This window comes from Cyrtonyx montezumae, unplaced genomic scaffold (assembly GCF_038088225.1).
Source record: "Cyrtonyx montezumae isolate F1298 unplaced genomic scaffold, pur_monq_1.0 scaffold_29, whole genome shotgun sequence".
Taxonomy (NCBI): Eukaryota; Metazoa; Chordata; class Aves; order Galliformes; family Odontophoridae; genus Cyrtonyx; species Cyrtonyx montezumae.
Genome location: NW_027072033.1, coordinates 10,627,694 through 10,642,997, shown reverse-complemented (window position 1 = coordinate 10,642,997; position 15,304 = coordinate 10,627,694). Strand labels below are relative to the sequence as shown.

General features: G+C 41.5%; 1 protein-coding gene across 1 annotated transcript; it reads left to right on the top strand.

Moving 5' to 3' along the window:
* The first annotated feature begins 1,110 nt into the window (after positions 1 to 1,110).
* FNTA (farnesyltransferase, CAAX box, subunit alpha) lies at positions 1,111 to 10,992 on the top strand. The gene is made up of 9 exons (XM_065740732.1): positions 1,111 to 1,258; positions 1,453 to 1,538; positions 2,130 to 2,244; positions 3,061 to 3,165; positions 6,016 to 6,142; positions 6,541 to 6,689; positions 8,809 to 8,871; positions 9,113 to 9,284; positions 10,751 to 10,992. The coding sequence occupies exons 1-9, from the start codon at positions 1,122 to 1,124 to the stop codon at positions 10,871 to 10,873; spliced, it is 1,077 nt and encodes a 358-aa protein (XP_065596804.1). The 5' UTR covers positions 1,111 to 1,121; the 3' UTR covers positions 10,874 to 10,992.
* Positions 10,993 to 15,304: the final 4,312 nt, after the last annotated feature.

The following is a 15,304-nucleotide window of genomic DNA, read 5'->3' as shown; positions in this document are numbered from 1 at the left end:
AATTGCTCTCATTAAGGCACAACTTCTCTGTAATCTATTTCAGCCTCCTGGCATGAGACTTGCTTTCCTCAGTTATCACCTATCCTATTCTTAGAAGTGGTGCACAGACCCCAGCATCTGCAGACTCACTGAAAGGGCAGAAGCTGGTCCTGAGGGCAGCAAGGTGGCCACCATATGGTGCCCAACCTGCACCATCAGCAAGATTTTAGACCAGTCTCATCCAGGAGCTGGCAGCTGAGAAACCCACTCTTTGTTCTTGTCCTGCCACACCTCCCCAAGGCAATAAGAACCTCTAGCAGGATCTCTAGTGTAATCTATGTTAAACAGACAGAAGTGTAAACCATGGCAGGTGCACCAGCACGGACATGAGCAAGGGTGCAGGCAGGTCATCCTGTGTTCATTCTGGAGGAAGCTTGCCCTAAAAACAAGTGGTTGCTCAGAAAGCAGAGTAATAGACAAGAATTCCTAGAATCAGTGTCTGAAGCGCCCTTTGTCCATGGAGAGTAGAGCCTTTTTCCTACAGCCACCCCTGAGATACTGAAAGGCCACTCTCGCTGCTTCCTCGGAGCCTTGTCTTCTAAGTCTACCCTCACGGGAGCGGTGTTCCATCCTCTGGATCGTTTTCACGGCCCTCTGGACGCGCTATAACAGCTCCACGTCTTTCCTGCACCGAGGACTCTACATCAGGACGCAGTGCTCCAGGTGCAGCCTCACCAGTACAGTGCAGAGGGGCAGGATCATCTCCCTCCCCCGCTGGCCACGCTGCTTTCGATGAACCCAGGATACGGTTGGTTTTCCGGGCTGCGAGGGCAGCTCTTCCAACTCGGGATTTTCTGTGATCTGTTATCCTGACGCTGTTGCCCTCACCTGAAAGCCCCAGTCCTGATGTGGAGCGGGCTCTCACAGGAACCGAACATCTTCGGGCACAAGAAGTACCTCCCTCCCTTTCGCATCCTGTTATTCAGATTGCGTTGTATACTGCATACATAATAAATATAACACTCCTACGCCCGAACGTAGGAAGCCCTACCGCACCGCCACGCCAGGGGGAGATCTCGTGTGGCCGCCGCCGCTCTGCCCTCTGCTCTCGCTCTACTTCCGCCAGGACCCGGAATCGGCAGATGTGTGGCGCAATGGCGGCTGAGGGAGTGGTGCCCGCGGAGCTGCAAGTGGAGGGTGATGCTGGCGTCGAGTCGGAGGGTGGCTTCGGTCAGCTGCTGGAGGAAGAAGAGGAAGATGGAGGCTATGTGTTGTACAGGTACGGCCGCAGCAGCGCAGCGCCCGAGCGGCTGGGCCGTGTCTTCCCCGGTACGGGCGTGAGGAGGAGCAGGGGTGGGCGAGGGAGGACGAGGAGGAGGAAGGAGAGGCCTGGACGTAGATTTGTGCGTGTCGTACTTAGAGTAGCATATAAAAGCGTGGAAAAATTAAGGATATATATGTGTGCGTTTACAGGGACAGGAAAGAATGGGCAGACATTGAACCTGTTCCTCAAAATGATGGACCAAATCCTGTGGTTCAGATCATCTACAGTGAAAAATGTAAGTTGTAAACATTTTCTTCAGGGGAGATCTGAAATGATCATGTTTATATCTGCCCTTAGTACTGTTAAAGCAGGATTTCATGCTTCAGGTGATGTATTTACTAGTGTACATGTCTTGGTAAAGAGAAAATAACTTGTATTCTTTGTATTCTCAGCAGCTGGATGTGATGTTTTCACTGCATTTCTAATGTTGAATCTTTACATCAGGTGTTAGTAACCAGAGTTTGATTTTAAATTCATAAATTCATACATGTAAAGGAGAATTGCAGCTGACATAGATAGGTGTTTCTAGTTGAAGAGACGTGTATAAAACTATCACACTTGAGGGAACAGTATAACTAGGTAGCAAGGTACTTCTCTGGTTGTTTTAGGAATTATTCAGATGGTGTGTTAAGATACTGATGCAGCATTTCAGTATACTAATGTAATTAGCTGTGTTAAACAGTACTGGCAAAGCCATTTGTAGCTATGGTTTTAAAGAGGTGTATTTCAAATACACAGAACAGGAGGTAACTTGAGAGGGTTACCTTACCCCTTGATCAGGCCAATTCCTCATAACCTTGGATAAGATACTGTTGTCTTTTTTTAGTTCGAGATGTCTATGATTACTTCCGGGCTGTCCTACAGAAGGACGAGAGAAGTGAAAGAGCTTTTAAGCTAACAGCAGATGCCATTGAGTTAAATGCTGCAAACTATACAGTATGGTAAGTGACTACCTAGGTTTTTACCCAAGATTATTTCTGTTGTCATCTAATTACCAGTCTCTAGCAATTTTATTAGCATAATCAGGGCATGACTAGTTGGGTGTGCACAAGGGAATACAGTAGGTTCTCACTGAGCTTCTAAAGATAGCCTGTGTTCAGTATATTCCATGTCTAGTTCTAATTTAGTTGTTTTCATTCATTTTGCTTTGAGGATGTTATCAAACAAAATCAAAATTAGCTACAGGAGCTTTATCTGGTAAGTTACCTAATTTTAAACCACAGTATTTCCTTGTCAAAATATGAAAGTTGCCTTCAGATGACTTTAAGAAGACAGACGAAAACACAGCAGTTACTATCTGACTGCTAGATAGTAGCATACTTAGGAGTATTGCATTTTGAAAGATCCATCTCATTAGTAGTAGATAATGAATAAGTGTTGAATTTCTGATATTCACAGGAAGGCTTCTTAACTTATGAATAACATAACCTCTGTTACGTTTTTTGTTCCACTAACTCACATAAAATTAGAAAGCTTATGTTATTTTAAGCACACAGCCAAATAGTTTCTGCAGCATGGGTGGACAGAGATCAACTTGAAAATTATCACTGCTGTGATTTTAGATAACATAATGTAACCAGTCGTATTCCAGCTGTCCACTGTTCACTGTCTGAATTGCCTTGAACAGAAGTGGATATGCAGTTTAGTTCTTTGCATTCTTTTTAATTCTATAGCTATTAGAAGAACTGTGAAGAAAGGCTCCTTCATGAATCTTGGAAATGTCTGTTGCAGTGTTTAATTGCTTGACTTCTGTGCAGGCACTTCCGGAGGGTCCTCTTGCAGTCCTTGGGAAAGGATCTCTATGAGGAACTTAAATATATTACAGCAATCATTGAAGATCAACCAAAGAACTACCAAGTCTGGTAAAACTACATTTTCTTTTCAGTTTGTAGTGCTTCTGGAGTTGTTTGGGTTTTTTCAAAAGGTCTGGTGTTCATTTCAATTTTTAAACTGTCAAAGTAAGTGTGACACAGCAATCATGACCAATGAAAAGAGAAACAAAAGGATGAATAGAAAGTATTTTTTACTTTTGTTTTGGCTCTTGAAGTTTTTCCACAAGTGAATGGGAATAGCACAAACAGCAGTTACGAACTTATAGAATGTTAGAGATGACCTCTGGGTCCATCTGCTCTAAGCCCTGCTCAAGCAGGCTGCCCAGGCCTGTGTCCAAGCAACTTTGGAAAATCTCCAAAGAGTTGTCTCCACAACCTCTCTGGGCAATTTGTGCCAGTGGTCAGTTGCCTGCACAGGACAGAAATGCTTCCTGGTGTTCAGAAAGAACCTCCTGTGTTCCCAGTTGTGTCCATTGCCACTTGTTCTGGCGCTGAGCCCCTCTGAAAAGACTGTCTCTGCGTCATTTGCATACTCCCTTCAGATATTTATAGGCATTGCTGAGATTCCCCTTCAACCTTTTCTTCTCCAGGCTGGAGAGTCCTGCCTCTCAGCTTCTTCTCATAGTTGCTCCAGTCCCTTGATCATCTTTATGTACAAATGATTTTTTTGTCTTCCTAGTGTCTGGATATGGTTTCCAGAATTAGCTACTGCATTGCCTTTCTAGGCACCAAGGTGAGGCTGAACAACTTGTCCTCCTACCTGAAAATAGGAATGACATTTGTTTTCCTCTCCTCTTTGGACACTTCTTCCAGGTACCATGGCTGAGCAAATATTATCTAGCATGGCCTTGCAGTCACATCTGCCAGCTCCCTCAGCACTCGCAGATACATCCCATCAGAGCCCACAGTCCAGTTTGCTCAAATGTTTCCTAACTTGATCCTCTTCCTTGTTCCAGCTCTTCAGACTGTCCTTTAGGACTGAGGATTTCTGAGGGTCAGTCTTGCTGGTAAAGACTGAGGGAAAGAAGGCAAATAAAGTACCTCAGCCTTTTCACTTTTCCAGATAGCAAAGTCTGCTGTTTCTTTCATCAAAGGGCCTGCATTTTTCTTAGCCTTCCTTCTGGCACTGACGTACTTCCAGAGGCCAGATGTTGCCCCTAACAATCTGACTAGTTTCAGTCCTTGCTATTCTCAGTAGGTTTCATTCTTGTGTTTGAATTTAGCTGGGAGTTCCTTGCTGACCTGTGCAGGTTCCTTGGCCTTTTTACTCTACTTTTCTTGGCTGAGCCCAGAGGAGGTGACCATTGACCAGCTTTCTTTGGCCCTGCTTTGTTCCAGGGGCTTTTGAAAAGGCCAAAGCCTGCTCTCCTGAAGTCTGTGCTTGTGAGCTTGCTCTGTGCTCTCCTCACTGCCTTGAAGATCTTCAGCTCCACCATTTTGTGGTCCCTACAGCCAAGGCCGCCAACAAGCAGCCAGCAAGCCCCTCCTTGGTGGTGAGAATGAAGTCCAGCACAGCACCCCTCATCATTGGTCCCCCTATGACTTGCAGAAAGAAGTTATGATCAACACATTCTAAGAACCTCCTCTATAATTCTGCAGTGTTGTCCCTCCAGCTAATACTGGGCTGATTGTACTCTCCCAGTGAAGACAAAAGCTTGCGAATATGAGGCTGCTCCTATCTGTCTGTAGCAGGCCTCATTTGTTTCTTCTTCCTGGTCAGGTGTTCTTTAGCAGACCCATGTGTCACCTCCATCACATAGCCCTGTCCTCACTTTAATCTCAACCCATAAATTTTGAGCTGGCTCAGTGCATCACCTGTTCCTAGACAGAGCTTCGTGCACTTCTGTTGGTTATTGCTGTAGACAACACCAGCTGCTTCTCATCTCCCCAGCCTGTCTTTCCTTAAGAGCCTCTGTCCTTCTTTTGCAACACTACACTCATGGGAGCCATATCACCACATTGTTATTCTCAGAAAAATGTATGTAGGACAAGAAGAAAAATACTTGTTCGTGTTGCTGAAGACTTTGACCTGAGTGTTAAAATGAGAACATGTTACTTCAGGTAAACACAGCTTTCCTAAGACGAGATGATTGTCCGACACATAGTGTCATGGCTTTATGATTTTTGGTACTGGTATTCCACATCGTAACATCATGTAGTGCATTTAGAGTTAATGAGTTAATGCTCCAGCTCCGTGGATCATCGATAGTTCCAGGTATACCTGTCTCAGAAGAACTCCATTCCCCAGAGGACTGTGCGATGCTTTGCGTTCTTACGTGTTTCCGCCCAGAGGGAAAGATAAAAACTGTCTGCGGTCACGGGACACTCTCTTTCCTTTGGGATCGACTCAGCAGTGGGTGCTCACTGCCGTCCGCCTTCAGCGTTAGCGTAAGGCCTTTGGTTTATCGGACACTCTCTCTTGCTCATTTTACTTGATTTATTAGCTTCAATTCCAATTATATTGTATTATATTGTGTCATTTTGCTTTCCGATATCTTATTTAGTAAATTAGCTTTCCTCCTCAGATCGTTGCCGCTGTTTTGTTCCTAGGCCCATCTCCCTTTTCCCTTTCCCCCTTCCCCTTTCCTGGGGCATGGGTCCATGGGTCCCCCGCACCAATCGTCTCGGAACCCCGCCGAACCTGCCCGTAAACCGTTGACACATAGTTATAGGATTTGTCATAGAAAATATGTTACAGTGTAACTATGTATTTCTCAGTGTACTGTGTATTGCTCAGAGACAAGTTACATTTGTTTGCATGTTTCTTTTACATTTCACTTTTTGTAGGTTGTAGGGATACTAAATGCTGCTTTCCTACACAGCACACATTCCTACAAATTCTTGACTACTCTAAAAATAGCTTTCTCTTCTTGTCGTCAGGCATCATAGACGAGTGCTGGTAGAGTGGCTGCAGGATCCTTCCCAGGAGCTTGAGTTCATAGCTGACATTCTTAACCAGGATGCTAAAAATTACCATGCTTGGCAACACAGACAATGGGTTATTCAGGTATTGTACACCTAGAACTTATTATTCCTTACATAACCTATACTCAGGTTGTAGAGTTCAACATTTTAAATGTGTCCTGAATGGCATTTGGCATGTTGTTTCTTGAAGCGGGGGGGGGGGGGGAGGAAAGTTCAATTGTAGTGGATGGTAGAGTTTAGATACAAACTAGCCTTTCAGAAAGCAAGCTCAGAGACCACACACCTGTGTGTGAATTTAATGATTAACTCATGCCCTTAAGTGTAACTGTATAATATAGCATGTTCCCAGTGCACCCTTCCTTATTTTTGAACTTCATGTTGACTTGTTTTAAAAAGTCTCTGTATTTAACATTCAGAGAGCTTATATTCTAAAAATAAGTACTTTTGATTGCAATTTTCTCCTTCCTTCTCTTTCTGTAGGAGTTCAAGTTATGGGATGATGAACTGGAATATGTAGACCAGCTTCTGAGAGAGGATATGAGAAACAACTCTGTTTGGAATCAGAGATATTTTGTTATTTTCAACACTACCGGCTATGATGATCCATCAGTTCTAGACAGAGAAGTCCAGTTAGTAATGCTGTTCATTCCCACATTTAAACCTCAATTATATGTAAGCAAAGAAGTACCATGACAGGCCTCGTGGGCTTAGTGATTTTATTTGGAGTGTATCTAGATATCTGCAATACCAGTGGCTTGTCAAGCAGTACTACAGCAGCCTGCAGAAGAGAAGGCTCAAAGGAGACCTTGTTGTGGCCTTCCAGTACCTGAGGGGAGCTTCTCAGCAGGAGGGAGGCCAACCTGTTATGTGGTCTGATAGTGATAGGATGAAAGAGAACAGTTTAAAACTCAGAAGATTCAAATTAGATGTGAGGCAGAAATTGTTCACTGAGAGGGTAGTGAGGCCCTGGCACAAGCTGCCCACTGAAGCTGTGGGTGTCCCATTCCTAAAGGTGTTCAAGAACAGGTGGATTGGGCCCTAGGCAGCCTGATCCACTGGGTGGAAGTGCTGCCCACAGCTGAGGATTGGAAACTGATGATCTTTAAGGTCCCTCTCACCCCAAGCCATTCCATGATTCCATGTGAAATCCTTACCCTGATGAGTCTGTTCTCATGAGGAGAAGAGACCCTGACGTGTCTCGTGTTCTCTGAGACACTGGCACCACTTGTGCTGTCTGTTGTATCCTTGCCAAGATGCTGAACTAGGAAGCTCAGAAGGAGAGGCAGTCTCAGTGTTGTACTGAACTGTTGTTTCAGTAGGCTCTATGATTTAAAGATAACTTGAATATTAACTCTAGGGAGAAAACTTGCCTTTTATGAGGAATTTAATGCTGATAGCAACAGGAAAGAACTTGCAGGCTTATGTGTTCAGTACATTTGTAAGAAAAGAGTTTCTAGCCATTTCTATTTCATATGGTGGTAGGGGAAGCCTCCTTGTATGCTTCTGACATCTAGGCTTCTAACCGTGGTTGATGGTAATGAGAACACACGGTCTAAAGTGAAGAAGCAATGAAAAAAGTCCTGAATTTTTGGGAGTTTTTCTTTAGAAGAAAGAGTGAGGCTTTGAATACATCTGGTGGTATAATATATTTATTAATAGTTGATCCCATCCTCTATCACCTTTCATGGTTATCATGGCATACTGATGCAAGTTGAAGTTCATATCCAGTTTGTAATGTTCTTGTGTATTAATGAATAGGAATCATTTCTATATTTGAGGTTTCGATGCTTCCAGCTTTTTCTCTACAAAAGTAGGATCTACTTCCTTTGATCTGTGTATTAGTGGATATAGAAGATGGTACAGTAAAGTCATACTATGTTCAACATAATCATAAAGAGAGATCATCTTAAGAATCAGCTTTTTGATTCAAGACTTCCCAGGTGTTTTTGTAGAACAGTAGTTGGGTTGCTCAGTGTTTGATTCTCTCAGTCCTTGTAGTGGTGACTGCGGAAGGGTGAAGAAAGGTTCCAGTATACTTTTTTGGTAGTGTTTCATCTAGAACTGTTTATAAGTATCTGCTGTCTTCTGCAAACCAGCTGAATGCCTAGAGATGCTTTGGGAAAGGCAGTAGATCCAAGCCATTTTGTGAAGATGCAACATAGCTTTACATCTGTATGGCAGTTCCTTGTTCTTGCTTTGCTCTTAGTGGAGTTACCTAACTGAACAGAACTGCAGCAGAAGGCTTTGAACTGAGAGTTTAGTCTGTGTCTTTCTGTGGGGTATGCTCGGAGGTAGCCTCATAACAGAAGTTCAGCAAATACTACATCCAGTGATAATAACTTAGCTCTGCCTGAGTTTCTATTACTCTAGCCCTTTTCAGCCCCTTGTCAGTTAAATTCAGACTTGCTGAGCATAAAGACACAAGTGAGTCATTTCACATACCACAATGGTAGATAGTATTGTTTCTTAGCATTAACACTCTTAATTTTGAGAGCTATTTCATCATTGTATAAACTGCAACTAATGGATACACTTCTGAATTTAAAAAACCGTTCTTACAATACCTGCCTATTTGAGACCTGTGGTGATTATATTGCCAGACATTCCTGATCAAGGACTCAAATGTGGTAATCTACAACAAGATTCTGAAATACAGACTGGATACATAGGAATATCTGAACACCTTCAGATTATTTCTAACAGAGTTGTTAGTGCTTACCTTCATGAGCTGTTGTCTTTTTCTTACAGATACACTCTTGAAATGGTCACAGCAGTACCACATAATGAGAGTGCTTGGAACTATTTAAGAGGGTGAGTTATCCTTTGTGGGGCAAGCATGCTTTTTTCTCTTCAGTTGAGTGTAATTTTACCTGCTTACTAGAACATTAAGCTGTGCTATTGCTGCATTGTTACACTTTCTGCTTTTTGCCTTGCTTGTATTTGCACTAGTATTTCAAAACTGATCACCAAATAAAGGAGTCATAACCAAACTACAGTTCTTCTCATCATATTTCCTAGTGTTAAGTTTCAAGACTGTTCATCTATATTTTAGGATTCTGCAGGACCGTGGCCTTTCTAAGTATCCAAATATACTAGAGCAACTGTTGAGTTTACAACCCAGCCGCAGTTCACCCTATCTGATTGCTTTTCTTGTGGACATATACGAAGATATGCTTGAAAACCAGTGTGAAAACAAGGAAGAAACATTAAACAAGGCATTAGAGGTATGTTAGGAGAGCTTGGTTTTGCTTTCAGGGTTGCCATCCATTGTTCTTATGTTTTATGTTCAGACCAAATGGGATTGGATTTTGTAAATGGAGCCAGGTCACTTGTTAAGCACAGTGTCTCTATGAAGAGCTGGACATCAAAGCCAAGTAGTCATAAGGGTCTTGTTTAATTACCTCTGAATAGTAATTTCCCAGTTACAAAATCACTGTAATTTTTCTTCACCAGGTTTTAAAGGAAGATTTCTAATATCAACTTCAGAATAAGAAAAATGTTTGAATAAGCAAAGCTTCCAGTGCTAAATTTGTTTTTCTTTATAAGTTAGGGAATCTTGTTCTCAGAGTATTCATATCTAAATGGATACTCAAGCTCCTTTTGTAATTAGTTATTTTTAAAAAATGCTGATGGAATTAGCTTGAACGCCAGCAGCCACTGGGGGGAGTCAGTAAGGAGAGTTTGACATCACTCCCTGCTGAATGTAAATGTCTCTTAGCAGTGTTTTTCTTATCTCCGTGTTCTTTGTATTTGGGGATATCCTTGCAGTGGTTTGCTGTCCAGTTTTTATAAGAACCTCTTTTATCACTCTTTGGGGTGCACAGAAACTCACTGTGATTAGAGCTGTACTTGCAGTTCTTGCCTGTAGTCCCTGTGTTCCAACATTGTTCTTTCTCAGTGACTTCCTTTTGCTGTATTCCAAGACCAGTCTAAATAAGGGTAGTTCTACCTCCCATTTACTACCATTTCATAGAGTTTGGCTTTTTCTTTGAAGCTGCTATTTCTGCACTCTGATTCACCAAGTAAGAACATCATTTTTATACTGAGGGAAGTGACAAGAGCATTTGTGGGCACACCGTATAAAATCCATATGCCATGTCCTTTGAGAAGGGTTGTCTTACGCTCCATGGCCCACTCAGATGAAAATAAAAATCAGAAGGTGAACCATCACTAGGATCAGCTCTAACGTCTGAGAGGGTTACTGGCTTACTGTGAGAATTTTTACAAAACTGTCTGCTGAGATAACTATCAACAAAATGTCTCCTGTAATTTCATTAGGAGATATCTCTCGTTTCTCCACTGTTTTTAATCAGGTTTACAATCTATTGTTCCATCAAGAGACAGTCAAGTTTGTCAGGGTATTACAGAAACTGAGTTATGCCATAGTCTGGCTAGTCTGAGGCATACACAAGCAGTAGCTGTGGAAAGGAATCTCAGAAGAAGCAGCAGTAGATAAAATAGGAATGGAGATTATTGGGCACTGTCAACTGGTTGATTGCCGTTTGGACTTGGCATCAATCTGAAGTCATTGGACGCTTGCTGCTTACTTTAAAAAACAAAAACAAAAAACTGTTACCAAAAATTATTTCTAAGACTGGTTGACCTGTACTGTGATTGTACTTAATGAAATAATCTATCATTATTTTTATATTTTAGTGTAACCCTGCAATGTCTCAATTTTCTTTCTTAGCTATGTGAAATCCTGGCTAAAGAAAAAGACACTATCCGAAAGGAATACTGGAGATACATTGGAAGGTCCCTTAAAAACAAGCACAGCTCCAGCACTGAACAGAGCACAGTGACAGACAAGTAGCAGTAATTGAACTTGGAAGAAATAATATTAAGCTTTCACGCTGTTGTAGAAGAGTACTCAGTAGGGGACATCAACTGTTGTGAAATGCTGCATAGTATTCCCCTGTTGAAATAGGTCTTGCTACAGCACTCCTTAGTTTCTTGGGTTGCGTCTGCTACTGGTGATACCTCTAGATGCAGAAAAAAATGACTTAAAGATTAACAATTTAAATGTACCAACTAGAAGAATTATTTAATAATAACAAATACATAAAGCTGTTCTTGCTATTTATAAAGCACTAAACCAATTTCTCACACCTACTTTTGTCTTCTTGTTTCTAACAGTGTCAGATGCTGCAGTAATGACTGAAAGTAATGCTATGCATAGGGGATATAAAGTAACCTACTTCAGATTAGTGCAGGTAGGTGCTGGAGCTGTTTTTTTATATGGGAGCAGCTATGCAACACTGGCAGCATGTACTGTTGTATGCAATTCATGCCAACTGACATTTTGTAATAAAAACAATTAAAGCCTTTGTCTGAAGTTTTTAGTGAGTTTTTCATTTCTGGTTGCTCATGGTGTGTTTTTCTCAGATGCCAGTCGAGATTAAAAATAGAACATCCATTTTATGTACATGGGAATCTATGGGTTCTGGGATTTTTGTTTTTGGTGGTGGGTTTTTATGCTCTGGTATATTCTTATCCCAGTAATTTTCAGTACGCTGAAAGGTAAGCTTGAAATAGTGTCTGCATAATCAAGAAGAATTTTGAAGATCCTGTAAAATTCACTTCATTTTTTCTTGGAATTCTGCTCAGACCACTGAAAATGTGAAGTTTTGTTTTCACTGTTTGTGACCTCAGATTTCTCTGATTACAATTCAGAAGTAATCATAATTAACTGGTTATGCTACATATCCTCACAACTCCTCAATCTTGTTCTTATGGGCATTTTGTGTCTCAATGCATTTACTCAGCCAAGAATTAATTTTCCTCCAATATAAGAAAGACGTTACCTGCAATACACAACTGCAAGGGATGTGAGTACAAGAAGCCTGCTGTACCTTCCCTGTTTTCAGTAAATAGCTGTTGTAAACTTTATTCTTAGCAAAGAGTGTTTGCCTCATTGGACATATTTTCATGCAAACAATTGTTTACATTGTTTGTTTCTAGAGATTTGTTATCTGCTGTATCTATTTTTAACCACACTTGAATTTCCAGTGTAGAACAAAACATACTGTCGTGGTTTTATGATTTTTGTTAGTGGTATTCCACGTTGTAACAGCATGTAGTTCAGAGGGACTAGAAGAGTTAATGCTCCAGCTCTGTGGATCATCGATAGCTCCGGGTGTACCTGTCTCAGAAGAGAAGAACTATGTTCCCCAGAGGACTTTGCACTGCTTTGTGTTTTTACATTTTTCCACTCAGAGGGAAAGAAAAACTGATGCATGTCACAAGACACTCTTTCCTTTGGGGATCGACCCAGCAGCGGGTGCTCGCTGCTGTAAAGCCTTCGGTTTGTCAGACACTCTCTCTTGCTCATTTTATTTGATTTGTTAGCTTCAATTCCAGTTATACTGTATTATATTGTCTTACTTTGTGTTCCAATATCTTACTTTTCTACTTACTCTTACTTGCCTCTGTTTTGTTTTTAGGCCCATCTCCCTTTTCCTTTTTCCCTTTCCGCTTTCCTGGGTCATGGGTAGTGGGTCCCCCACTCCAGTCGTCATGGAACTGGGCCAAACCAGCCCTTAAACCGTTGACACATATATAATTCTACCCAGACAAATTGCTCTTAACTGAAACTACACTACTTGGGCAGGAGCATTTTCAAGGTCTTAAGGGCAGAGAAATGTATTTGCCATTACTAGTCAAAGAGAGCTCACAAAGGTAAAACAGTCATAGAATAAACATCATCAATCAAGAGGAAACAGGGAAGTGGCTTTGCCTCTGCACATGATGCTATTGTGTTCCCCTATCTTCTATAATGGTTTGATAGCAATTAGGCAGATGATTCTTTGCAAACACAAGCATAAATTTCAAACAAAATAATACATCTGAAGTTAGATGAGAAAATGTGTCTGCTGTGATCTCTTTAGTCTCATGTCTGAGGAAAGAGCTTATGCATAGCCATTGCAGTGCTTCTGAGTCAAGTACAGAGGAATGCTCTGATGAATCGCTTAGACTTGTATGGTTTCATAACTTTGGGCCTTCTTATGCTGAAAAATATGTCCAGAAGTATTCACTAAGAAGTTATTATCTGCTGACAAGTTAACTGGGTTTTATGCCAGTTAGACAAGTGTAACAATACTTAGAAAGAATCTAAGAGCTGACTTTACCAGAGGAAAAATGAACAGATAGGCTAAGCTCTCACAGCTGTGAAAATGACAGCTGGTTCGCAAGTGCAGCTACCAAACCTTTAATTTTAAAAATGCTCAAGACAGAATTTTTCTCATCAAAGTGCAAGCTTGACATACTGTATGAGCTAAAGAAAGTGGGACCTTACAGTAGGAAGTGCTGGGAGGCTAGCCTACAAGCATTGCTAGTGACTGCCATGATCAGGGGAGGCATGGAACTGCTGTGTCCTAAGGGCTCATCAGTAAAACTTGCTGTTATTGGTTGTATATAGTGATGAGACTTTTGTGTACAATTCCACTACTGCACACTAGTAGTCTGAATGGGAAACTGTATTGGTACCACTGTTTCTTGTAAATGTGTGTAAATTGAACCTCAAGTGGAATTGTGTGCAAATTCAAAACAGGCAGTGGAAACAGTGCAACTGCTGTTTTCCTGCCTCATGCACGTGAATGGAGAGAGAACATCATTACCTTGGGCCACATGTCTCAGATGTTTACACTGACATGGCACGGTGGGTACAATATGATGAAAAATGTTGCTCAGCTGAGTCCATTCCGTTTTCTAAACATCAGTGCCTTCTGCAAGTGTTGGTGTTGTAGGATAAGACTTTGCAAATTCCTCTGTAAGTTTCTGGTTTAGTTTGTGGTTACCCTGTGGATTTTGGGGTGGCAGCAACTTTCCCTAGTATGTCTTGATTTGTAAAAGTTGGCAAGAGACTGCTTTGACAATCCTGTTTATGTAGCATTCCAGCCTTTCACTTTCATCCCTGGGGTGCCAAATATCCTACAGAGCTTGGTTTATTTTTGTTTCTTCACAGTTTTGTTTGTTTGCAAGTTGTAAGTTATAGTTTAAAACTGACATGGCCATATTCTCTATTCATCTCTTCTCTGTTCTCAGTATCCTTTCATCTTAATGCATCAGCTGACTTAAGAATATACATCCTTCAGATGCAAGACATTTTGAAAACTAGGAGCTTATTTTTGGACCAGGAATGATGCTGTTGGGAGAGGAACAGTTCGTTTTGTGCCTCCTTGTACCTGTTCTGGAAACGAAGGAACAAACAAACAAACAAAAGCACTGTGGTATAGCATGTAAAGGTTGTACACATTTACTTAGAAGTCTATGTGCTTTGTACAAAAGGCTGAAAGAAGTTTTAGCAGCTGTAGGTATCTCAAGTTAGCTGGATTTGTATGTAAGTTGTTCTGTGCAAACTCCTTTGTGCTAAGGCTCTCTGCACTGTATATTAGAGCAGCACCCATCACTGTTTCTCAGGAAGTGATGTAAGTACAAGTATAAGTATATGTAAGACTTTATCTTCGGGAAATTAAAATCTTTGCTCATTATTCTGGGTGTCGCTTTCGGCGTGGAGCACAGAGCACATATTCGATCGCTAGGTGGCAGTGTGAATTTCACCCGATGTTAATCGATGCTGGCTGCTTGCAGGCTGTAGAGTTATAACCAGAACAGCTCTTCCTCCGTGCAACCCAACTAATTTTACACCTGCTAATTAAGCATGGAAGAGCAGCTGCTGCTTGGTAAGTCAATACATCGCACCAACAGAGGTCTCAAGCACAAGTACTCTGGTAAAGTCTATGTGGTTATCTTCAGTTAAAACTGATGGTGCTAATTGAAGACAAATTTTTAGTTAATTGCAATAATGTAGAGGATCACATTGGATCCTCTGACAGTGGATAGCTGATACCAAATTTGGATACTTTTGGCCTCGGTGTCCTAAAATATCTAGGTGACTTAAGTGCTCTGTTCAAGAGTGTGAGTTCTGTGGTCAGTTTACACTTTTTGGAGATATGCCTCCAGCCAGAGTCCAAGATTCATGCAGCATCAAAAGCTGTTATGCTTTAAGACACTAAAACCAGTCCTATTATGTTAAGGTTCTTTAGTCCCTCCCTAAGAGCTGGGCATTGTCAGCTGTTTTTGTGAATAGTAACTGAAAGTCAAGAGGATCTGTTTCTATTTCTTTGCAAGTCAGAACCTTGGTGCTGTTGAAGACAGTGAATGTGATGTTACAGGTGTCACAGTGGTTGCAGTGTCAGAAAGCAGGAACTAGGACTTTGGTGAAGAAAAGCAAAGATACCCTTCT

Excerpts from the sequence above, each read along its gene's own strand:
- FNTA (XM_065740732.1), top strand. The coding sequence starts at position 1,122 with ATGTGTGGCGCAATGGCGGCTGAGGGAGTGGTGCCCGCGGAGCTGCAA. Across the intron at positions 2,245-3,060 it reads GCTGCAAACTATACAGTATG|GCACTTCCGGAGGGTCCTCT; the intron begins GTAAGTGACTAC and ends ACTTCTGTGCAG. Across the intron at positions 6,143-6,540 it reads ACAGACAATGGGTTATTCAG|GAGTTCAAGTTATGGGATGA; the intron begins GTATTGTACACC and ends CTCTTTCTGTAG.